Source organism: Hemicordylus capensis, chromosome 6, assembly GCF_027244095.1.
Source record: "Hemicordylus capensis ecotype Gifberg chromosome 6, rHemCap1.1.pri, whole genome shotgun sequence".
NCBI classification, from domain to species: Eukaryota; Metazoa; Chordata; class Lepidosauria; order Squamata; family Cordylidae; genus Hemicordylus; species Hemicordylus capensis.
The window spans coordinates 4889713-4913129 of NC_069662.1; the positions used below are offsets into that span (position 1 = coordinate 4889713).

The 23417-nt window shown below is 50.2% G+C and overlaps 1 protein-coding gene across 2 annotated transcripts; it reads left to right on the forward strand.

Annotated features, from left to right (window-relative positions):
- Positions 1 to 289: 289 nt before the first annotated feature.
- Positions 290 to 22867, forward strand: JPH4 (junctophilin 4). 2 transcript variants are annotated; one of them, XM_053261824.1, is made up of 6 exons: positions 295 to 1144; positions 2087 to 3889; positions 4711 to 5500; positions 10484 to 10602; positions 13609 to 14225; positions 18562 to 22867. In XM_053261824.1, exons 2-6 carry the CDS (start codon positions 3511 to 3513, stop codon positions 18640 to 18642), a joined length of 1986 nt encoding a protein of 661 aa, XP_053117799.1. In that variant the 5' UTR covers positions 295 to 1144; positions 2087 to 3510; the 3' UTR covers positions 18643 to 22867. The 2 variants fall into 2 exon arrangements, 1 of the variants encoding a protein (XP_053117799.1); XR_008309847.1 differs by lacking the exon at positions 18562 to 22867 and having other exon boundaries at positions 290 to 1144; positions 4711 to 5369; positions 13609 to 13748.
- Positions 22868 to 23417: the final 550 nt, after the last annotated feature.

The window sequence follows — 23417 nt, forward strand, 5'->3', positions numbered from 1 at the left end:
GGAATGCCCGTCTTATTATAAAGGGGCACAGCCTGTCTTGAGCATGGTCTCGCCTCCCACACCCCGTGCCAATGCTGCGACGCCACCCCTCACGTCGCCAGGGTGGAGGACAGCCTCTGGGCGCAGGGACTCCCCCTCTAATAACACGGCGCCCCCTCCCACGCTTCCGCCCGCACGCTTCACGGCCCCCATCATCCACGGAGGAACCTTCAGGGGCATCTGCCTGCATTTCCTTGTAAGATTCCCATCCCTCCATCTGGATCTTGTGTTGCTTCCTTGCTTTCCTCCCGAGCGTGGCTGATCTGTTCTCTTCCCAACTGACAATTCAGCTCTCCGCTGGGAAAAGAAATGGTGTTTCCCGCCCCACTGTTAGCTCGGCCTTCCAGTCCGCCCCCTCCCTTCTAGCAAGTGTTCTGTTTTTTATAAATATCCTAATCTGTTCCTCCATATCTGGGGGAAGATCTCCACCATCTATCCTCTCCATTTTGCCCCTTGTGTTTGGCTGAGGGTTTTCCCCCAGTCCACCCACACTCATACATATACATCTTGTCTTGGATTTGTTCCTTCTCTGATATTTCCCTGCTGCTCCACGCTCCACTCTGCTGCCACCTGAGGTCCTCGGTTGTCTGCTTTCCCCATTATTCTCGCTCCTTTTTTTTCTACCTTCAGCTCCTCTTCCATTTCATCTTCCAGCTGACATCTGCAGCTCTTCTGTTCCTGGATTTCCACTTGCTCTCGACTCTTCCCCCCCCCACATCCCCCCCACCCCCAGCTATGTTTCATACTATTCCCACCTGATCCCTCCATTTGGAATCTACCTCTATTCATTTGCCTCTGGCCGGTTTTTTTCTTTCCCCCCTACAACCCCCCTCCCCCCCCCACCGCCTTTGATGCTGACATATTTTGACTTTTCCTTCATCCTCCGACTCATGTTTCCAGTGGCTATTTTTCTACACAAACCATTTTCAGCTTGCTCCATTGGATTGTGTTTCATCCAGAACACGACCAGTGCTATTCCCAGCTGAGATTTCTCCCCGTCTATGCGCTCACTCCAGGCTTGGGTGTGTCTGTTATCTTCTTATCTCGCTTTTCTAGAAGCGTGTGCCTTTTTATTTTCTGCTGCTGCTTCAAGAACAAACACATGGTAAGTCTGGATCTATTTCTTCTATGTTCTCTGTGTCTTGCCGGTATATCTCTAAGCTATCTCTTTTAATATCCCTCTGCATGCAGCTGTCATGAAAACAGATTTGTTTTCCCTTCCATATAATGTTCAGAGTGCTGCTACATCTATCCCCAAAGACAGCTTCTCTTCAAGTGGTTAATTTGCATGCCTGGCTATTTTCTATATGTCTTTGACGTTTTATAGCTGTACAGATTGGTCATTCATGCATGTGTGCAGATATGGGGTGCACTATTTTTAAAATCCTTCGGGTGGGGGGGCGTTATGCTGTTTGTATGTACAAGCAGATACATTTTTGTGTATCTGCAGGTTGTGTGTATCTGCAGGTTGTGTGTGTGAAAGGTCGGCTCATCATAAGTGTAAGGATGCGTGTACTCTGGTCCCCTTCTACATCTCTGCTGTAACCATGTTTTGTGTTACACCTTTCTGTATATCTGAGGGGTGTGTGTATGTGGAGTGCTGACTTAGCATGCATTGGTGCTTCCTTCTGTGTCTTGCACGCTTGTAGATATGATTTGTCCTGCTTTCCCCCACCCACCAATTTATTTTAGCACCTGTGTGTGTGTGTGTGTTGTTTTTCTAGAGCAGTGTCAAGCTGGCTTCTGTTATGAACAGTTTTCAGAGCCATGTTTACCAAAAATGTGCATACATGTGTGGATGGTTTGCTGCTTGTGTGTACATGCGTGCACCTCAGCTTGTGCGACTAAGATACTCCCTGTGGGAGAAGACATGCTTGTACGTGTGTGTAACTTCTGAATTGGGTCCAGATGCTGAGAATTGGAGCCTTTCGGCATATGAGTCTCTGAAGTCCTAGATGGTGTATTCCTAACATTGCTTGTCTGTCTATCTGCCCCCCGCCTGAAAAGTTTAGGGTTTTTTTCTAAACTATGTGTCTCCTTGGTGCAGGTCGTTTTCTACCCCCTGTACCATGTGGTCTCCTTTGGCAGCCTGGCTGCCTCTCCTCTGCCGTCTGAGGAAGTTGCCCAGTTCTTGTGAACACCTACAGTTCCTCTGAACTGCACCTGATGAGCCCAGCTGGGCACTGCTAGGGAGAAGACAAGGCCTACGATGTTGTGGATGCCTGTAGCCAGGGAATTTCCGATCCTTCATTCACTTGTGGCCTGACAACCCCGAGACCAGCCAGAGAAGTGATGCTGAGGAGCTGAGGATACCGACCAACCAATGCCAGCACCACTGCCCTGGCTTGTTCAGTACTAACTGGAGACCACCACGCAGCTGCCTGTGAGCACCCAGGCTGTCTTCTGTCTATAAGACACCAAGGAGTTACACTCTGGTAACTCTCTGATTTGAGACCACCGTATGCCTATAAACCAAAGGCCGTCTGGCCCTCCCATGCCTCTTAACAACAAGAAGGTGTTTTCAGCCCTCTCTGTAACCAGCAATTCCAGCTGTTGAATACCATACAAACCTAAATACAGACGACTGAATGCTTGTCACTGGAGAACGATACCTGTTGCTGGAGAACTCTAGGAAAGCTGTACTCCGATAACGAGGGACCTCTAAGAACTCTAGAATGTTTGGTGCTAGCCAAAGAAATTCAACTTTCCCTTTTTCTCTAGTGCTGTCATATGACTGCAGTCAACAGACAGGTCCTGCCCGCATCTTGAAGCGCCTGTAGCTACACCCCCCCACACACAGTCAGGCTGTTCTGTATACCTTTAGCCAGACAACTCCCAAAGCACTGTGGGCTGCTAGCCAGATAACTTGGGTCTTGGATCATTGGTCATTCCTGTGTATATCTACAGCCAGAGACCGCCCTGGAGCATGGATATGCCTGTAGCCAGCAAACCCCAAGCCACGGTGCAGCTGTAGGCAGGAACGTCAATATCTCCTGTTGCTACAGATAACCCACAAGGCTGTTCACAGAGTATCAGGGAGATTTCTGAACACTTGTATGCCTGTAGTACGAGAAGTGTAAACTTTGCTCTAGGTGTAACTCTACTGCATGCCTGTAACAACAACGTTGGCCTTGCTCCACTCATAGTCTTACTCTGTTCCAGTAACCAAGAAAGCTCGGTGAACCTGTAATCAAGGCCTTGGTCTGCCTGTAGTTCTGTACATGCCTGTCACACACAAAAAACCAGCAGTGGCAAAACGGTACCCGTAGCAGTGCAGCGGGAGACCCCTAGGCCCAGGAGAAGTGGGAAGACTGCCGGATGCCTGGCTGTGGGGAAGGAGGTGTGAAGGGCAACAGTTTCTCAGTGTGGGGCAGCGCCATGTAGAGGCGCCCCTAGAGGGGGGGAGAGGAGATGTGTGCAGTGACTCGTGGGTAACTGGAGCCCGATTGGCCGGGGAGCAACGTTACATGAATGTCCAACGGAGGCAGGTTCGAGTTTGACGATGGCGGCTGCTATGTGGGTGACTGGGAGGAGGGCCGGGCACATGGCTACGGCGTCTGCACCGGCCCGGGAGCCCAGGGGGAGTACAGCGGGCGCTGGAGCCGAGGCTTTGAGGCCTTGGGCGTCTACACCTGGCCCAGCGGCAACACCTACCAAGGGCACTGGAGCCAAGGGAAGCGCAGCGGCCTGGGAGTGGAGCGGAAGAGCAAGTGGAGCTACAAGGGGGAATGGAGCCACGGGCTGAAGGGGCGCTCGGGCGTCTGGGAGAGCCACTCGGGAGTCATCTATGAAGGCATGTGGCGCGAGGGCCTGCAGGATGGCTACGGCATGGAGACCTATGCTGATGGAGGTAAGCGGGCAGGGCACGGCAAGCAGGGACAGGGGTGCACGGCTCCGCCTGGTCATCGGCACAACCCTGCTCTCCACTTCCATCCCTTCCATTGCTGTGACTTCTCTCCACTCCCCTGCTTGTTCGTGGGGTTCGTTGCATGGCCTTCCAGCCATTTCTCCTGGTTCCTCTGCTTCTCCATCACTCTTTCCATGCACTTTGCGACACTCCTCCATCTGGTTGTCTCTCTGCTGCTCTGTCCATCCAGTCCTGAGCATAGGGGCAGAGTAGTGGGCAAGTGGGTTGGATGTCAACCAGGGAGGGCTGAGTTCAAAGCCCTGCTCATGGAACTCTTGGAGAGGCCTCCCTTGAACCAGGCTGTGTCTCAACCTTACCTACTATTTCACGTGTGAGAATAAATTAGGGTAATCCTCTGTACACGCCCACGAGCTCTTGCAAGGAAGGAAAGATAGGGCATAATGGCAAGGAATATCCAGCCCCTTATATACCTGCTCATCCAACTCCTTTCTTTTCTCAGTCCCCACCTATCATCACTCCGTTATCTTTCAGCTGAAGAAAGGCTGAGGTCCTAGATAAGGCCTTCCCTTTGGCTCCTGGCTGCTTCTCGCTCATCGTAGTTCTCCAACCCATTTTCCATGCACCCAAAAGACGCTGGATCCCAGAAGCTGCTTGTTGCCGGGAGGCCTCTGAAATGGTTTTTCTGGGCCTACTCTCCCCATCTTTGTTGCCATCCCTGTTTCACACCTGTGAATTCTGTGGGTGTCTTCCCTGCTCCTCCTCAGTTCTTCTGGTTAATCCCTTCTCTTTCCCCTCCCTTGCAGGTACCTACCAGGGCCAGTGGCAATCGGGCAAGCGTCACGGATACGGCGTGCGCCAGAGTGTCCCCTACCGTCAAGCAGCGCTGGTGCGCTCTCCACGCCGTACCTCTTTGGAGTCGCTCCACAGCGAGACTGATCCGAATGCCCCTGCGCCACCTCTCCCTCCTCCTCCTCTCCCGCCTCCACCACTCCCAGGGGACAGCCCGGCCTCAGGATCCAGGGGTGGTTTTGTTTTGGCCTTCCCTGGCGACCCAGATTTCCCCAAGGGAGCCAAGAAGAAAACAGGGGGCTTTTTCCGGCGTTCCCTGCTCCTGAGTGGGCTGCGGGTACGGAGGGCTGAGTCTAAGGCCTCCCTGGGGAGCAAGCGGGGGTCCCTCAAGAGCGAGGCAGGGGTCAGTTCAGCTGGGAGTGAGGCCACCACACTCAGCTATGCTGAAACAGAACCCCCCGAGCTGCCTTCAACTCTGACCATTGAGGGCTCTTCCACTGAGGTCTATGCGGGAGAGTGGAGGGCAGACCGACGAAGTGGCTATGGGGTGAGTCGGCGTTCCAATGGGCTCCGGTATGAGGGCGAGTGGCTGGGCAATCGGCGTCACGGCTACGGGCGCACCACCTACCCTGATGGCTCCAAGGAAGAGGGCAAATACAAGCTCAACCGTCTGGTGAGTGGCAAAGTGAAGAACTTGATACCCCTCCGTCGGAGCAAGGTCAAGGAGAAAGTTGACCGGGCCGTGGAAGTGGCCAGAAGGGCAGTCAGTATGGCACGGCAGAAGCAGGAGGTGGCCATTGCCAGGTGAGAGGCAAGAGGCAGTTTGGGCGTAAGAAGAGAAGTGTTGGGTTCCCAGACGCTGCTGAACCGCAATTCCCATCACCCCCTGCCACAATGGCATTTGGCAGGAGGTGATGGGACTTGTAGTCCAACAACATCTGGGGACCCAAGGTTGGGAACCCTTGGTATAAAGCATGGGGAGGCTATGGCAAAAGTTGCAATGGGTAAGTTTAATGTCATGGGGACGCAGGCAACAGACAGATCACTCCAGACAGACCTCTTTGCTGAGGCAGTTTGTCATCACAATGGGACAAAGATTACTTGGGATGGAGTGGGGTGGGAGGATCTAAGAAGACGGAAGAACTTGTGGAAATGGAAGGAAGTTGGTGCCGCCTATTAATGTATGCAAATATAATATGCATATTTGAAATGGCCAGTGTTGAAAATGAACTTATGCCAATAGTGCGCTTAGGGGAAGAGTTGGAGAGTTGGCCTTGTGGTAGCAAGCATGGCTTGTCCCCTTAGCTAAGCAGGGTCTGCCCTGGTTGCATATGAATGGGAGACTAGATTTAAGTGTGAGCACTGGAAGATATTCCCCTCCGGGGATGGAGCCATTCTGGGAAGAGCAGAAGGTTCCAAGTTCCCTCCCTAGCAGCATCTCCAAGATAGGGCTGAGAGAGGCTCCTGCCTGGAACCTTGGAGAAGCCGCTGCCAGTCTGTGTAGACAATACTGAGCTAGATGGACCAAGGGTCTGACTCAGTTGGAGGCAGCTTCCTATGTTCCTATGTAAGAGGATATTGGGATAGGAGGAGGATTGTTTATGTTCATGCTTCCAGGTGCTTTCACAAGTTCCAGCCCGAGGGGGCTGAGCTAGGCCTGAGGCCCACCACTCTTCATATTTGCTTGGGCTTTAGAGACCAAAGAAATCCTCTTTTCTCAGTCCCTGTTGGATCTTAACGTTCAGGCCTTAGGAACATCAGGGTCTAGATGTTGCCTGTTTTCCTGGCAGATGTGTCTAGATGATAGCTGGGTTCTCTTCAGAATATAGGCCTCCTCCTTCCTAGTCCTGGATAGTATTAATTTCCTCCGTGTCTCTTGTTCATCCCTCTGCCTGCCTGCACAGCCTGCATGTTTTCAACCTATGGGGGGAAATGAGAGCAATACTAGATAGCTTAGTTGAAACTGGGGTACCACTAGCTGTGTCTGAATCGCGTTTGCTCAAGATCATTCGTCCCCCTCACAAAATTGAGGCAGCCATTTTACAACTGACTGAGCGTCCAGCCCTTTCAGCATCCCTGCCCCAGCTGGATGGCGACATTTAAACCCATCTCAGTGCAGCCCTTAAAGGGAAAACTTATTATTAAAGTAATTAATCGGGGTGGGAAGGGACCCAAAAGCCTATATGTGTAGGCTTTTTCCAGTTCAGACTGGAAGGTGTTTGGAGCGCCAGGCCTTGGACAGATGCCCATATGGATCGAAAATCAGACACTGGCTCCAGCCACCAAGACGAGGACATGACGTCTCTTTTTGTCTGATGCTTATTTGGTTTTCTTCTTTTTAAAAAAATTTCCCACTCATACTTTATTCCTTTTGCTTCCACTTGTTCCTCCCTCCCTCCCTCCCGTCTTTCTACTGTTTCCTCATTCAAACCCCTTTTCCACTTTTCCATTCTGATTTTTCACTGCCCCTTTTCTCCGCCTTCCTTTCTCTGCCGTACTTTCCCTTTCCCTCTCCCCTAACTTTCATATCTACTCTCCCTTAGCTTGTCTTTCTGTTTTTCACCCCCATCAGGTGTGTGTGTGTGTGTGTGTTTTGGCAGGGAAGAGAAGAGGGAAGTAGGTTCCACCAAGGCCTAGCCACCGCCTGGTGTAGGCTGCCTAGTCTCCTAGGCAACTGGGCAATGGCAAGGTGATTGGCTAGTGGCTGCTATGGAAACAGCTGAGCAGCAGCATCCGCTGGGCATGGACCAAGGGATGGGATGGGGGGGGGGCGGTGGCAGAGAGAGCTGGGCAGGCATCTGCGTTTTTACCTATATGGGGGAAGGACATAAAGTCTGCTGCCAGAGCAATGGGGCAGTTATGGAAGTGGGATGGGGGGGAGGGGTGCGGGTAGGTCGACCTGGAGGCCTGATGATGGGAAGAGATGGGCTAGGAGGAGAAGTGGGGGCTGCTGATTGTTATGCTGCACATAAACAGGCTGATGAGTAGGTGGTTTGCAGGTTGCTGCATGGGTGATCAGAAACAAGGTGTTGTGCGGGTGGGAACAGAGACGAGAGTGCAGAGTGGGTGGATGGAAGGAGCAAAAGCACCCAGGGGGGTGGGAGGTGCTTGCAGCCAAACGAAGCAATGTTAACAAAATATGACACCAATATCCGCATGTTTAGCTTTGAACAAAGGTTTAGGAATACACCGGGGACTCGTGTGAATATTAAAACACCAAGCTGAAATGCCAGCCCTAAACACATTTACAAGGAAGTAAGCCACACTGGCTGGTGAATTTGTTTTCAGGCCTGCGTGCTGAGGTAGGGTGAGGGTGGGTTCAGATGTGCCTGTCCCCTTCTAGAATGTTCTGATATTTGTCCTCTTTCTGAACCCTGTGAATTTAAAATGCGGGCAAAAACACCCACTGCAAAATGTTTCCCCCTCCTTTGAAGATAAATACAACACGGGATGTCAAACTTTAAATAATAAACAAAATTTATTTATTTACATTTTTATATCCCGCTCTTCCTCCACGGAGCCCAGAGCAGTGTGCTACCTACTTGTTCCTCCTCACAACAACCCTATGAAGTAGGTTAGGCCAAGAGAGAAGTGACTGGCCCACAGTCACCCATGGCTGAATGGGGATTTGAACTCGGGTCTCCGCAGTCCTAATCCAGCACTCTAACACACCATGTTGGCTCTTGTGGTGAAGAAACTTTTGAGATAATTGTAGGCCTTATTTATTTAAGTGATCTGCAAGTTGCCCTTCAGCACACGCTCCCGGGGCAGCGTGCTATTCAAAATTAAATGCAATAATAAAAGCAATAAAGCCAAAGATAATAAAGCCCCAGAACCATCAACACCACAGAAGCAGCAGTCAGAAACATTAAAATCCAACACAAGCTGTAATACTATATTTAAACCCGTTATACAATATGGTGGAAGGCCTAGGCAAATAAAAATGTATTTGCCTGGCACTGGAAAGAGAGCAAAGTCAGTGCCAGGTACTCTTCTCTGTAAAGGACAGTCCATATTTGAGGTGCTGTGATCAAAAAGGCCCTCCCCCAAGTTATAGCCTCTTGGCCAATGATGGGGAGACCCAGAAGGGGGCATTTGATGAAGGAAGAAGGGTTCAGACAAGCTCATGCAGTAGGCAGCGATCTTTCGGTTCCTCGCTATCAATAATAAGTGTGGTTGTCTCTGGACTGGTAGGATGGGTGGGTTCTTTATAGCTGGTTCTAGTCAGTAAACTAGTGACTTCACCTGGTACTAACTGAAATTTCCAAAAAGTCTTTAAAGGTTGCCCCACTAGCAATGCATTGCAGTTTTCTAGATGAAACATTGCTAGGTACAGAGTTCTGGGAAAGACTCTTGCCAGAAAGGTTAGAGAAACCGCTGCCAGTCAGTGTAGATCTGTACCTGCCAACCGGAGGTCCTCTTACCCCTGGACTTCCGGGCCAAAGTCCAGGGCCTCCACAGCTCCTGCCCCCCCGCCAAAGCCTCTTTAGTCTGTCCTAGGTAGTGTGATCACCCAGCCAAGCATGATGTTGCTTATTTTGCAGAGGGGTTGGCACCCAAAGGCCTTTAGGTCCAGGCTCCAAAATTACCTAGGCACACCTCTGCTGCCAACAGGTCCCTGTTTCCTATCCACCTGAATGGGAAAATGGGACATGTTGGCAGGTACGTAGGACATACTGAGCTAGTTGGGCCAATGGCCTGGCTCAGTATAAGGTAGTTTCCTGTGTTCCAGTCTATGCAATGGGAGCTTGTTTCTGGAAGAACTGGGAATTGTGGGCTGCTTCACACGTGGCGCCCTATACAAAAGTCCAGGGCGGCCCTTTCATGAGGAAGGTGAGGTGGTTGCCACAGGCAGCAGATTATGGGAGCACGACTGCAAGATGCCTCTCACTGCTGCCATCAGAGCAGCTCTTTGGGTCTGATCTGACCCAGGAGTGCCTCTCCTCCCACTCTTTGCAAAGCTTGCAAGAGGAGAGGAGAGGAAGCTGCTGGCAAACTTCCCTCCTTCTTGACCCCTGCGCCATTTTCAAAGTTTGCAAGGGTCAGCTTTGAAAGGGGGTGACCCCCACCCCAGGATCAGGGGCCAAGGCACTTCACCTCAAGCGTCACAGTCCCTTGGTCTACCCCCGCAAGTGTCGTTTCTGTGTGCATACCACATTTGTATATGCATGCAATTAACACAAACATCGGTCTTGTTGTGTGTGTATATAGGGTGGGAACCTGCTTCTCAGTTGGGGCTTCCTGTCTCCTGAAACAGACACAGTGACTGAGGTTTGGGGGTTCTTAGACACAGGCATTCAGATTTTCAGCAACAGTTCTCCCTTCCCCTTTCATACAATACTAGTTTATTCTGGAAATATAAAGAATGTTAGCCACACACGCCTGTGTGTTTAGCACAGTTTGATCTGCAGAGATCTTGCATGCAGAGATGCTTGCAAGCAGAAGGTTCCAAATCCCCTGCCTGGCGTCTCCAGGTAGGGCTAGGAGAGAGACTCCTGCCTGCAACCTTGGAGAAGCCGCTGCCAGTCTGTGTAGACAATACTGAGCTAGATGGACCAAGAGTCTGACTCAGCATATGGCAGCTTCCTCCTATGTTCCTCTCTCTCCAAAGGCAGATGAGCAGACAAGGGAAGTAACTGTAGTCATGATACAGAGCAGATACAGAAATTGAAATATTTAGGACTGGAAACGGTGGCCAAGAAGGCAAGATGGCTGAGGTTGTCCAAGGAAGATGGCCAACTCTCCTCAATGAATCTGCCAGGCAGTAAATCCTTCTCTCCCTCACAGGGCCGCGGATGCTCGTCTGAAGGCTGCCACTGCCCTCGGTGCTGCTGAGAAGGCCCTTGAAGCCGCCCGCCTGGCCAAAATTCTGGCCCAGGAACTGCAGCCCATCCTAGCCGAACCTGGTGAGATGCTTCGCATAGCTAGGGTACCTCAGAAATAAATGCCCTCCTGGGAAAAGTGGGTGGAGTTTCCACTATTGGGAACAGAACTAAGTTGTGCAGAAGCTGATATAGTGGCTCTAATCCAGGTCCTCCAACTGTTGTTGGACTACAACTCCCATCATGCTTGCCTATTGGCTGCTGTTGCTGGGGATTATGGGAGTTGTATTCCAACAGCAGCCGCTGCAGGGCCGGTGTTGTGCATCCTTCTCGAATCAGTTTACATTTTTTATTTATCCCCACCATCGCCCCTCAAAGCAACTGTTTGTTTCATGGAGAATGTTTGTTGGTATGGAGTCCTTTTGTATTCTGCATCTTAGGGTGAACTGAAGTGTTTGTGGGATCCCTGCATTATTTGGTCCAACTGTGCCTCCCAAACATCTTTCTATGCATCACATCCAATTTGTAACTGTCCCTCTAGTCACTCATCAGCTAGCTTCTTCACACAATGCATTATTAGCCTGTGGAATTCACTGCCACAAGATGTGGTGATTACCGCTGGCTTAGAAGGCTGTAACGGGACTTAAACAAATGTGTGCAGGAGGAAAGGTCAATCAACCACTGCTTGCCATGAGGCTTCTGAATATCAGGTGCTTAGGAAGAAAAACAGCAGGGCCAGGCTATTGCCTGTTATGGACTTCCGAGAAGTGTCTGGTTGGCCACTGTGGGCCTTTGGTATGATCCATCTAGGCTCTAGCATCTTGGTGGAGTTAGTAGCCATGGTGAAGATCAATGTTTCATAACTAAAATGCCCTCCAATCCACATTTCACCCCCCACCTCACCTTATATCTGCCACCCATAACACAGAGATTCTCAAGCCTTTGACTCCCCAGGTTTTGTTGGACTACAGCTTCCATTATCCCTTGCCACAATGGCCAAAGATGGGATGATGGGAGTTGTAATCCCACAACACCCGGAGACCGGAGCGTGAGACCCCCTGCTATAACGAATCCCCCTCCCTCCCTCGCCCAAATACATACCAACCTTCTCCCCTCTGAAAAGGACCTCCGGGGTCCTGATTTCCATCCTTCATGCTATTGTTAAGCTCAGGGGCCATCCTGTCCTGAAGCAAAGTGAGATGGTTGCCTCCAGTAGGGGATTTGGGGGCAGCCGCAGAGAGGCAAGAAACCTCCCGCTGTCCCACCTGCCTGTTTTGCCCACCACCATTGGAGCAGCTGCTGCCTGCCTGGGACAAGTCGGACCCACCTTTCTGAATGTTGCAAGGCTGCTTTCCTCTCCTTGCAAAGCTTGCAAGAAGCAGAAGAGGACGCTTCTGGCGACCTCCCCTCCTCCCCGCCCCCCATGCCACTTTCGAACCATGCAAGGGTCCGTTTTGAAAGGAGGCTGGCCCCCACCAGGGGCGTAGAGAGAGGCCTCACCTCGGTGCCATCACTGCTTGGGCTCCCCCTGTGTAAGCTTCTAGGGGCAGCTGGAATTTGCTGCCACAAGATGTGCTGATGGCCACTCGCTTGGATGGCATTAGCAAAGGATTAGACAAACTCACAGGACAGCATTCTATCAAAAGCTATTATGCATGGTGGCTAAATAGAACCTCCAGGTTCAGCAACAGTGTATCGGTCAATGCCAACTTGCTGGGGAGTAATGGGGGGGGGAGAGTGAGAGAGCTATCGCCTTTATGTCCTGCTTGTCGACTTCCCCGAGGCATCTGGTTGGGTGCTGGACTGGATGAGACTTCTCCCTGGTCCAACAGAGTTCTTGCGATTTTAGCTATTTCTTTTGCTTGAGGGCTCTGTAAGTACCCTGGACACTGATGGTGCTGTGTGACTAATTAAGCAAGATGACATTGCCAGCCTCTAAACCAGGGCTTCTCAACCTTCTGTCCCCAGAGGTTGTTGGACTACAACTCCCATCATCCTCAGCCAGAATGTGAGCATGTATTGTCGCCTTTGCTAAGCAAGGTTTGCATTGGTTTGCATTTGGATAGGTGACTGTCTGCTGTAAGATATTCCCCTTAGGAGACAGGGCCATAGCTCAGTCGCAGAGCTTCTGCTTGGCATGCAGAAGGTTCCAGGTTCCCTCCCTGGCAGCATCTCCAGGTAGGGCTGGTAGAGACTCCTGCCTGAAACCTTGGAGAAGCTGCTGCCAGTCAGTGTACACAATCCTGAGCTAGTTGGACCGATGCCCTGACTTGGTCTAAGGCAGCTTCCTATGTTCGTAGGCTAGGGTTGTACAACTTCAGCTCTCTCACTGTTTTTGGAGTACTAGTTGCAGGGGAGCAACAGCAGGAGAGAGGGCATGCCCTCAGCTCCTGCCTGTAGGCTTCCAGTGGCATCTGGTGGGCCACTGTGTGAAACAGGATGCTGGACTAGATGGGCTTCCTTGGGCCTGATCCAGCAGGGCTGTGCTTATGTTCTTAATCCCCATAATCCCCAGCCACAGTGGCCAATAGTGAAGGATTGTGGGAGTTGTAGGCCAACAACTGCGGGAGGACAGAAGTTGGGCAGTCATGTCCTAGGCAGACAGATGTCATAGTCCATCACCTGGGTTCCCAGGCTTGATAACACCTGCTCTAACAGAAGGACAGCCCTGTTGGGTCAGGCCCAAGGAAGCCCATCTAGTCCAGCATCTTGTTTCACACCAGACACCCCTGAGAAGCCCAGAGGCAGCTCTCTCTTGCTGTTGCTCCCCTGCAACTAGTATTTAGAGGCATCTTGCCTCTAAGGCTGGAGGGGGCCCATAGCCCTCAGACTAGTAGCCACGGATAGACCTGTCCTCCATGAATTTGTCCAAGCCCCTTTTAAAGCCATCCAAGCTGGTGGCCATAGCCACATCCAGTGGCAGAGAATTCCATAGATCAATTATGGGCTGTGTGGAAAAGGACTTCCTTTTGTTGTCCCTAAATCTCCCGGCCACCAGTTTCATGGGATGACCCCTGCTTCTAGTGTTTGTAAAAGAGAGAAACAGCCCTCCTTGAACAACTCCTGTCCTCAACAATCCTCCATTCCCAGAGCCGCGTGGCCGGTTGGATTCGGAAGGCACCGACACAGACTTCCAGGAGTACGACAGCCCCCGGGTCTACGAAAACGGGATCACCCCTTCGGACGTCACCCCAGACCCCAGCCTCCCGCCCAGCTACCCTCCTACGCCCCTGCAGCCCTGGCGTGGGGACCCTCGGCGGACTTGGCCCCCCTTGGAGAACGGGGGCCCTCGCCAGCACCTCCCGGAGGCCTCTGACCCCGAGGATGAGTGGGGCTGCCGGAGCAGCTTCCCTTCCCGGACACCTGGGTTTGCCCCCAAGGGGCGGTGGGAGGGGGACGAGGAGCAGGAGCCGCTCAGCAGCTACGAGGCGGAGGAGGAAGATTACGAGGGGGTCCCCCGTCACCCCCAGCTGGCCAGCCCGGCCAGCGGCAGCTCGGGCAGCCTCCGGGAGGAAGAGGAGGAGGAGGAGGAGGAGGAAGAGGCAACGTCCAGGCCTTATGCTGGGGAGACCCAGGTAGAAACAGCAGCTGTGGCAGCCCACAGGGACCCCCCCGGACTGGAGAACGAGGAGATCCTTGGGGGTGCAGCAGCCTCCGCGGCAGACAGAGAGGAGGCCCCAGGAGCTGTGCGGAGAAGGGAGAGACAGGTAAGGCTGCAGCCTGGCATGGAAAGGGGAGGGGGTCCTAAGACGCTGGGAAGCTGCCTTGTGCCCAGTCGGACCCTTGGTCCATCGAGTGCCGAGGATTGTCTCTACCAGTGTGATCTTCACTGCTGCTGAAGCTGGGCCAGCTTGGGCCAGAACAGCCTTCTATGTGAGCGCCATTGGGCTGGCCTCCACACAGTCCTGTGCTTTCCTCTGAGCTCGGAGGGCCCTTTGCAAGAGCTCCGTGGGGAAAGCCCTCCCTGAAGGCCTTTCAGGGTGGGGCTGGAGAATCAAGAGGGCTTCGTTTCCCTTAAAGCAGCCCCCCACCCCCATAAAGTGCCGGAGGTGTGTGTGTGTGTATCTTGATAGACTCCATATTCAGCTTTAGCTGAAACTTCACACATGCCCAATAAACAATTAGTCAGGGGGCCTCACCTAGGGTTGATGGGGGCTGGCACTGCCCCCCCCCATCCCGGGCTTTATGACGAAGAACATGGGTCTACACTGACTGCCCGAGGCTCTCCAAGGTTTCAGGCTCAGGAGTACCTGGAGATGCTGCCAGGGATTGACCTCGGACCTTTTGCGTGCAAGGCAGATTTGCCCCTAGGCTGGGTAGAATTTGAGTGAGGTGCCAGGAGACCTGTCCTATAGCTTCCTTTCCCCTCGAAACCAGGGGTTCTTAAATGTTGTTGGACTACAACTCCCATCATTCCCAGTCACAATAGCCATAGCCAGGGATGATGGGAGTTGTAGGTCAACATCTGCAGGAGGGCTGCCGTTTGAGACCCCCCCCCACTCCAAGCCCATTTGGCCAGGGGTTTTTGAAGGTGTCCTGAGATCTTGTTGGACGACAGCTCCCATCATCACTTCAGTCATTGTGGCAGGGGATGATGGGAGTCGTAGTTCTCCGACATTTGGGGACCCATGTTTTGAGTTTTTGTTTATACTTAGTGATGGGTTGGTTGTATTTGTACGCCGCCCCAAACTTCTGACTCTGGGCGGTTTACAGCAAATTAAAACAGAAATTAACACCTTAAAACAATTTAAAAGGCACTGGGCTCAACTCTCCTTCTAAGAGGAGGGATGAGACCAAGAAGGATCTTGCATGTTGGAAGCAAACAGAAGCTACACCTCTTGAGTTCTGTCCTCAAGGGAGTGGGGCTAGTGAACCTCTTGAGAAGGGATGTTTGAGTCCCAGAGAAGACATCATTCCTGCTCTGTTGCACTATATACACACAAACATTACCTCTATGTTGTCATTACGGTTTTCCTCTTTGATATTTATGGACAGAAGCTCGGCACCACAGGCAGAAATCAACAGGTCAAGCTTTCCCCAGCACTGCAGCTCCATGTTGTGGGGAAAATGGAACCGGTTGGATTTCTGCCTGGCACATGGTGCTTCAAAGCACAGAACCTCCCTCAAAAGGTGACAGACCAATTTCTTCAGCTTTTAAAAATGTTTATAGTGTATGTTAAAGGGCCCTCAGCTCTTTGCCCAGCTGCCATGGCCACCATCTTCAGAGCCCCCTTCCCACTCTGCTCCATCTGCTGTCTGTGGCCTGGGCGACCTGCAGGCGCTCTAGGACTCTGGGTCTCTCGCACGTTGTTGCTGGAGGGCCCCCCCGCCCCACCAGCTGAAAACCAACATAACTGAAGAGAGAAATTGGGGCAGTAGAACTCGCTCCTGCGTCTGAGCATCTCCAAGGGAGGAATCCCAAGAGGGCACACGCAGCCCTGCAGAGCAGAGGGATGTGCCATGGTTTTCAATGTCATGCACAATAGTGAATGACACCACCAGGCTGTGAACGACAAAGGAAAATAATATTCCTGGAGGTAGCCCCAGTTCTGAGTTAAGATCCCCTTTATTTAGCAGAGGATGGAAGAATCCAAAAATCAGGGTTTCCAACATCCCCTATTTAAACCCACTAGAGTCCCTCCACCCTCCGTTCCTGCCAAAAACTAGGGATGGGACCCCCGCACTTTGACCAAGACCATACTTCCTTTCCAGTAGAGGAATCCTGATTCCCATCTCCATCCCACAAGATCCCAGTCCCCTTCTTGAAATGCTTCCTGGACCCCACTGCCCCACAGAACTGTGCTGTGGGCTTCCAGTACTGCCCTCCCTTCTCCATTAACTGAGCTGCACATTTTGTTGGTGGGTCCCACCCCTCCTTCCAAGAAGTGATGCTGGAAAAAAGATGTGGGAGGAGCCAGGGTGGAGCATAACCAGCCAGCTCCAAAGGGGATTGGCTGGCATTCTTCCTTCCGTCTCATAGCAACCAGCATCCCTGGCTCAGCAGCATCCTTCTCGGTCCCTCCTTCCCCACTGCAGCATCGCGATCCCGCCCATCCAGAGAGCCGCAGTGGGGGATGCTGGGAGTAGCTGGAAGGCAGGACTGCAGGTCATAAATAATCCAGAGGTCCTGGTCGGAACAGCGAGACGCCAGTCTGCGAACCACGTCTCCCGGGTCGTATCCCTTTTCTGATAGCTAAGAGGAAAGAGGGGAATAGGGTGGGGTGAAGGATAACTGGTGGGCTGTGCGTGCCTGGATTGACCTGTTATCCCAGCACTGTCACTGCCAAGTCATGCAGGCATTTCTTAGCCACTTGTGTGTGTGAATTGCCACCCCAGAGATCCTTGTTTTTTCACCCCAGAGTAATGGATGTTACTCCTGAGGAATTGCCACCCCTGAGAATTTTTTCAGCATGCTGGAGTCGGCATGGTTTCACGCGGCCATCTGGAGTGCTTACTCTTGAGTAATTCTCCTGCTTCTTTTTAATGGTGTGAACGAACAGGAGAAAAACATTCCTGCCAGAGGATTCTTACCCCCATATTCCTGAGGGATAGCTTGTCCCTCCTTCACCCAGAAAGGAGCTCTGGGGTGTGTGTGTGTGTGTGCGTGTGTGCGCACACCAGCACCCCTGACCCACCTCACTCCAGCAAGGAGGACAGTGGGAAGAAAGTTATCTTAACACTAGAGTAGTTGGGCTTTAGAACATAAGAATTATCTTGCTGGATTGTCAATTCCATTTCTGGTCCAGCATTCTGATTCCAGAGAGAATATTCTTAGAAACTCACAACCGAACATGATGACCCACCTTTGCTGTTTGCCCCTGGAACTTGTGCTCAGATATACTGCATCTGAACATGGAATTTCCATTTAACTAACTAGGTGCCACTGATAGGGCCTGTCCTCCATGGATTTGTGTAACCCACCCCGCTTTAAAAGCACTGTTGAGGTATGGATCCTACATCGGGGACTGGCAACCTTCCTGCAGCTAGCCACAGATTCTGTGTTTCAGCCATCTTGCAACCCTTGTGGCTAGGGATGATGAGGGATCCACATTTGAGAACCACTGACATGATGGAAGGAGGATTAATGGAGCCACCTGTGGCCCAGTTCTTCCCACCACCCCCAACACCCTGCAAAAAGGCAAATGAAGCCATCTGCCAGCCGTTCCATAGATCTACCTACACTATTCAGCCTACACAGACAACAGTACAGAGAAGGAGTTGGGTGTAGCGGTTAGAGTGTCAGAGTCAGACTAGGAACACAGAGACACAGGCTCAGATTTTGACTCATGAAGCTCACTGGATGACTTTGGGTGAGTTACTTTCTCTCTGCCTAACCTACCTCACAGGGTTGTTGTGAGGACAAAATGGGAAGGGAGAACCGTGTTTGCTACCCTTAACTTCTGTTCTCCTCAGATTTATTTGCAACATCCCTGGTTATAGATCTTCTTAGATTTCGGCTTTTGTTTCCAGAAATGGCAAAAAAGCATACAGAATTTGGCTAGTAGTTGATTCTTAGCTCAATCAAGCCCTATTCCCATGTTATGTTCAACACATGTACAATCCATGTACAGTGCATATAGGTACAGATCTCTATGCAGGGACAGTTATCCACCTGTTACATTGCATGCAAGGACAGCAGTACACTTCCTATCTTTATCCTGCATTTCAGGGGGGGGGGGGCTGTATCCAAGTTCATGTGTAACATGAAGGCAGGCACAGTCATTCACACAAAAACAGGTACGAGTGTACAGACCAAAGATGTAACCCACCTAGAAAATGCTGGCATCTACTGATGTGCCAAAACTGGAAGAAACCATATGGTTTACAGTGTATAGACACAACATAAGGACTGAACAAGGCTTTGAATTCCTCATTAAGACAAAGTTTGTACCTTGAAAGAGGGAATCTGAACATGTATAAAAAGCTTCAGTGGTCGAATCCTACAATTTTGTTGAATATTTAGAATTTGTGTGAAATGTTTGTGAAACAAGTTTCTTTGTTTCCACTCAGAGTTTGCCTGACTCTCGTCCTTTTCCCTTGCAGGGAGCCCACCCAATGGTCGTGGCCGCCATCCTGTTGGTTGACGTGAGTCTGGCCTACCTGTTCTCGCTGCTCCTCACTTGAGCTGGGTGGGGGCAGGGGGGGCTACTTTTGACCCTGTTTCCTCCTCCTCCCCCTCCTCCCCACCCCGCCCACCTGCCCACCCCACAACAACGGTTTGGTAACAGACTTCTCTCCATCCTATGCCTTTCTCCCTGCCCCCTTTCTCTTTTTCCACGTCTTTATCCCCCACCCCACCCTCTCCCCACTTGCTGCCTCCGACCCTTGACCTTTCTAGATTGTTTACATACGAAGGGCTCTCTTTCTACCAGAGATTTCTCTGTTTTTCTTGCTGTCTCTCCGAAACTGCAACCACTTCCCTCCCTTCCCGCCTCACGTTTCCTGGTCTTTTTGCCCAGCGACATCCATCTTTCTTATTCACACCATGAATCTTGGGGGCATTTGGGTTTGGTTTTTTTGTTTCGGAGGGGGAGGTCATACAACTGGACCGAGATCTAGGGATAGCTTTAGCCTTGTGGGGTTTTTAAATTTTGTTAGGGCCACTGACTGTAGGGACTCCCAATCTGTAAGCCTGCCATGAAGTTGCCTCACTCCACATCATCCCTACGGGGTCAATTCAAACCTCTCTCCCTTCCAACCTTAGAAGATTACATTTTTTTTCAGGAGGGGACGAGAGACGTCTCCACGAAGCCTTCCTCTCTAACCCAGCCCATGAGCATTAATTCTGTATCACCCCCAACAGGTGCTCCTCTGGAATTTTGAAACAGAGAGAAGGGGCTAACCGAGGCAGGGACAACTCGAGGCTCTCCAACTGCTAGACTACATATCCCATCATCCTTAGCTGCAGTTGTGTGTGGGGATGATGGGAGTTGTAGTCGGGCAGCAGCTGCAGTGCCTCTGATTGCCCATCCTGGGCTAACTTATTTCCTTTAGGGAAAAGGTATCAAGTTCCCAAATATTCTCTCTCCCCTTTTCTGCTAGAAGATGGTGCTATGCAGCACGGGGACAGGAGAGAAGCAGGGCACCACCAACCCCCCAAAAGGAAACCTCAGTTAGTCAGTGAAATTTCAAGAGCATTGGAGGGAAAGGCTCTATCTTGCTCTCTTTTCCCCACAATCCTTCTCTCTCTCTCTCTCTCTCTCTCTCTCTCTCTGCCACCTCCTTTTCCCTGAGGGAACCGGAACCTTCTTTTCAAACAAAAAACAAATGAAGAAACAAACAAAAAGTTAACTTTTTATTTACGCTTTTATAAACATTTTTCTCGCAGCGTTTGAATAATAAAAGAAAATACATTATAAACTAACGAGAGGGTGAAAGGGAGATTCCTGTTGCTTAAGAGAAAGTGATTTCACACAGGGGACTTTGCAGTTCCCACAAACAGGAAGTATAATGGGGGGGAAAGTGGGGCGTTGCTGGGCCAAACTAGAAAATGCCTCTTCTGGCAGTAGAATTCCTTACGGGCAAAAGGTAGGATGGCCTCCTATGTATTGTATGTGGCTGGAGAAAGTTCCTCCTTGGGATGCCAAAAATGGGGGGAAAAAAAATATATATATATATATATATATGGGGAAAGCCAAAAGGACAAAAGAAGGAAATCCCGCCTCAGAGAAGCTTTGAAGAAGAAAAGACCCGACAATGGAAAAGGAGATAACTTTGCCTTCTAGAGGGTAAAAGAGTTGACCCCTATGGGGGAAAAAAGTAGTTGTGCCTTTGGAAAGGAAAAGTGCAATAGGAGAGACCCTGCATGAGAGGGGCAAAAGAGGAAGTCCCGCCTTTTTCAGGGTGCTCAGAGTGCAATACAGAAAGTCCTGCCTTCCAGATGGCAAGGAGAGGCATTTTAAGGGCAAAAGAAGCTAAAAGAGGGCTTTAAAAGGGAGGGGGCTTTGCGGCCCCTTATATATCCTTTCATGTTGTGAGTGACTGGGAACCAGAGTGGCGAATTGATAGACAGAGGATGATGGTGGAGTCCCCTAGTATATTATGGGGTGTCTCCACGAGGAATCTCCCGCTCAGCCCCTCCCTGGATTCTGCATGAGGAAATGACTGATCCTTTGCTGCGTGCTGTGTATACTGAGAATGTCTGTATAGCCGACAAAAACAGAAAAAAACCCCACCCTTCCCTACAGTTTTCTACCGCCTGCCCCCGTCTCCTTTGATGCTTTATTCTGGCCTTGATCCGAAGATTTCCCCTCCTACCGTATCCCCCTCTTATTCCTGGTTTGCCTTTTTGACTGGATATTTCTTATTTTGTGTCTTTGGAATTGAAGAAAAAAAAAACATTAAGTCTTGCAGGAAAAATAATTTAATAAAAATATATTAATAAAAACTGTTTGAGAATGTTTTACTTTTGGAGCCTGGGAACCAACCCCACTAATTCCTTCAGCTGATGGTATCCACGAGGTCGGAGGGCTCGTAATGTTTGAAGTACTAATAAGAAGACTGCCTGAGCATGTGCAGAGTATCATGCACATCTGGAAATTAGTCTGTGTGCAGAGGTATATTGTATGTACATTTAGACATGTATGTATTTGTTTCTGCATATGGAAGACAAGTGAAACAGTGGTTTTTGCATTTTGTTTTTCAGTCCTATGCATGTTTCCTTGGAAGTAAGTCCCACGGGCTTAAGTCCCAGCACGGCATACTTCTAAACAAACATGTATCAGAAATTGTGCTGCTAATCAATCCATTTGTGTGATTAACCAACTATTTAACTTCAGATTAAAATGTATTAAGTATTTAAATGTTAATATCTTGCCTTGCTGAGCCCAATCAGATTCTCAGAATTGCTCCCAACCATCAACATCACAAAACAGGAAAAACAGCTAAAGACACAGTAGAAGCAACAACCAAGTCCCAAGTGGCAGCCAAACCTAATTCTGAGTATATCAGAGAGCCCTGGGGAGGAAAGTGTGTCTAGAGTGAGCTGTCTGCCCTTGCCACATGAATACATCCAGAAATGGGTTTAGCTTGATCTCATGGAGTTCTACACCCTGGGTGCCACCACCATGCAGGTCATGTCCTTCTTGGATGGAGTGGGATTCTCAACATGCAGGACTCCTGCATTCTCCCCCTCATGACATCTGGGGAATTCATAAGTAGTAGGCTCAGTGCCCTTGATGCTTCACCTCCTATTGATGTATCTTGCAAGTGAGCTAAAACAACCCAAAGTCTTGGGTTTCTGGGAGACATGAGTTCAATTCCTGCCTCTCTCATGGAGTCAGTGTGTGGCCTCTGGTGCAGTGAGTCATATCGTATTTACCTGAATCAAAGATGACTCTGAATTTAAGACGGCCTCCTTAAAAAGTAGAGGTTAAATACAGGTTATACTTGCATTTCCTGGAAAGGAACAACCTCCTGATTTCTAATAAGAACATAAGAAAAGCCCTGTTGGATCAGGCCCAAGGCCCCTCTAGTCCAGCCTCTGTCCTGTTCCACACAGTAGCCCACCAGATGCTGCTTAGAAGTCTCTCCTGCTGTTGCTCCCCTGCAACTAGCATTTGGAGGCATCTTGCCCCTGAAGCTGGAGGTGGCCTATAGCCACCAGACTAGTAGCCTTTGATAAACCTGTGTCCATGAATTTGTCTAAGCCCATTTTAAAGCTATCCAACTTAGCTACTAACATTAAAAACAAACAAACATAATGGGAAAATCCAGTCCTGGATTCAGGTAAACACAGTATTCTTTCATCCACTCATTCAAAAGACTTACATGCCACCCTTCTTCATAAATGAATTCATGGTGGCTTACAACCAGAGTAAGACAGAGCACATGTACTTGTGATTTATTCATATACAGTAATGAAACTAATTACAAACTTAACGGTTTGGGCCCGGGATACCTGGGGGACCGCCTGCTCCCAAGGGTTGCTGCCCGCTTGACGAGGTCATCTGAGGGGGCTCTGCTCTGGGTGCCGACAATGAGTGAGGCTTGGTTGTCGTGCATGCGGGACAGGGCCTTCTCTGTTGCTGCCCCCAGACTCTGGAATGCTCTCCCGGTGGCTATTCGCTCCTCTGTCTCCATCACAGCTTTTAGAAAGAGTGTAAAATCTTGGCTTTTTGCCCAGGCTTTTATTTGATTGTCTCTGCTGCTGCTCTTTGTACTCTGTATTGCTTTTATGCTTTTGTTTTAAATTTTTTAATCAGATTTGTTTTATATTTTTAGCTTAATACTTTGTGTCTTTTTTACAATCTTGTTTTTAAATTTTGCTGTAAACCGCCTTGGGATTGTTTGAATGAAAGGCGGTATATAAATTTAACAATAAATAAAATAAATAAAAATATCCTCATTACAAGAATGCCTCAAGTAGCTCGCTCTCCACATGTAAGATACTCAAGATATTCATTCAGCTATGAAGTGGAACTAATAGACTCCCCCAGTATTGCTTTCAGGACACGGGTTGTTAAAAGTTTTCACATTCAAGCTCATGTATTTTAAAACTGTAATTAGTTTATATGTGTGCGCGCGTGTGTGTACACACACACACACATATACACACACATACAATTTGCACAAAATGCCTTCCTAAATTACACCAGTGTGCAGGGCGCACGCATTTTGCATAAAATATTTTCTACTCTGCGTTCCCAGATCTGGAAGGGTTGCCTAAACCCCGCAAGTTCCCCGTCTAGCCCTACCTCCTCTTGGCTACAGAGGCGAGAGAATGGGCATTCTAACCTTTTTTATCTCTGATTAGGAAGTGGAAGAGACGGTCTGGGCAGCTTCATCTCACTGGTTGGTCTAGTGACAAACCATAGAGTGAGAAACTGTCCTGTAGCCTCCATAACGGAAGAAGGGGCGCGGTCTCGTAATAGAGCGTACACCTTCAGGTCGTGGCGCTC

Bases quoted from the DNA above. Each gene is read 5' to 3' on its own strand.
- JPH4 (XM_053261824.1), top strand. From the start codon at position 3,511: ATGTCCAACGGAGGCAGGTTCGAGTTTGACGATGGCGGCTGCTATGTG. The intron at 5,501-10,483 runs GTGAGAGGCAAG...TCTCCCTCACAG, and splicing joins CAGGAGGTGGCCATTGCCAG to GGCCGCGGATGCTCGTCTGA. The intron at 14,226-18,561 runs GTAAGGCTGCAG...TTTCCCTTGCAG, and splicing joins TGCGGAGAAGGGAGAGACAG to GGAGCCCACCCAATGGTCGT.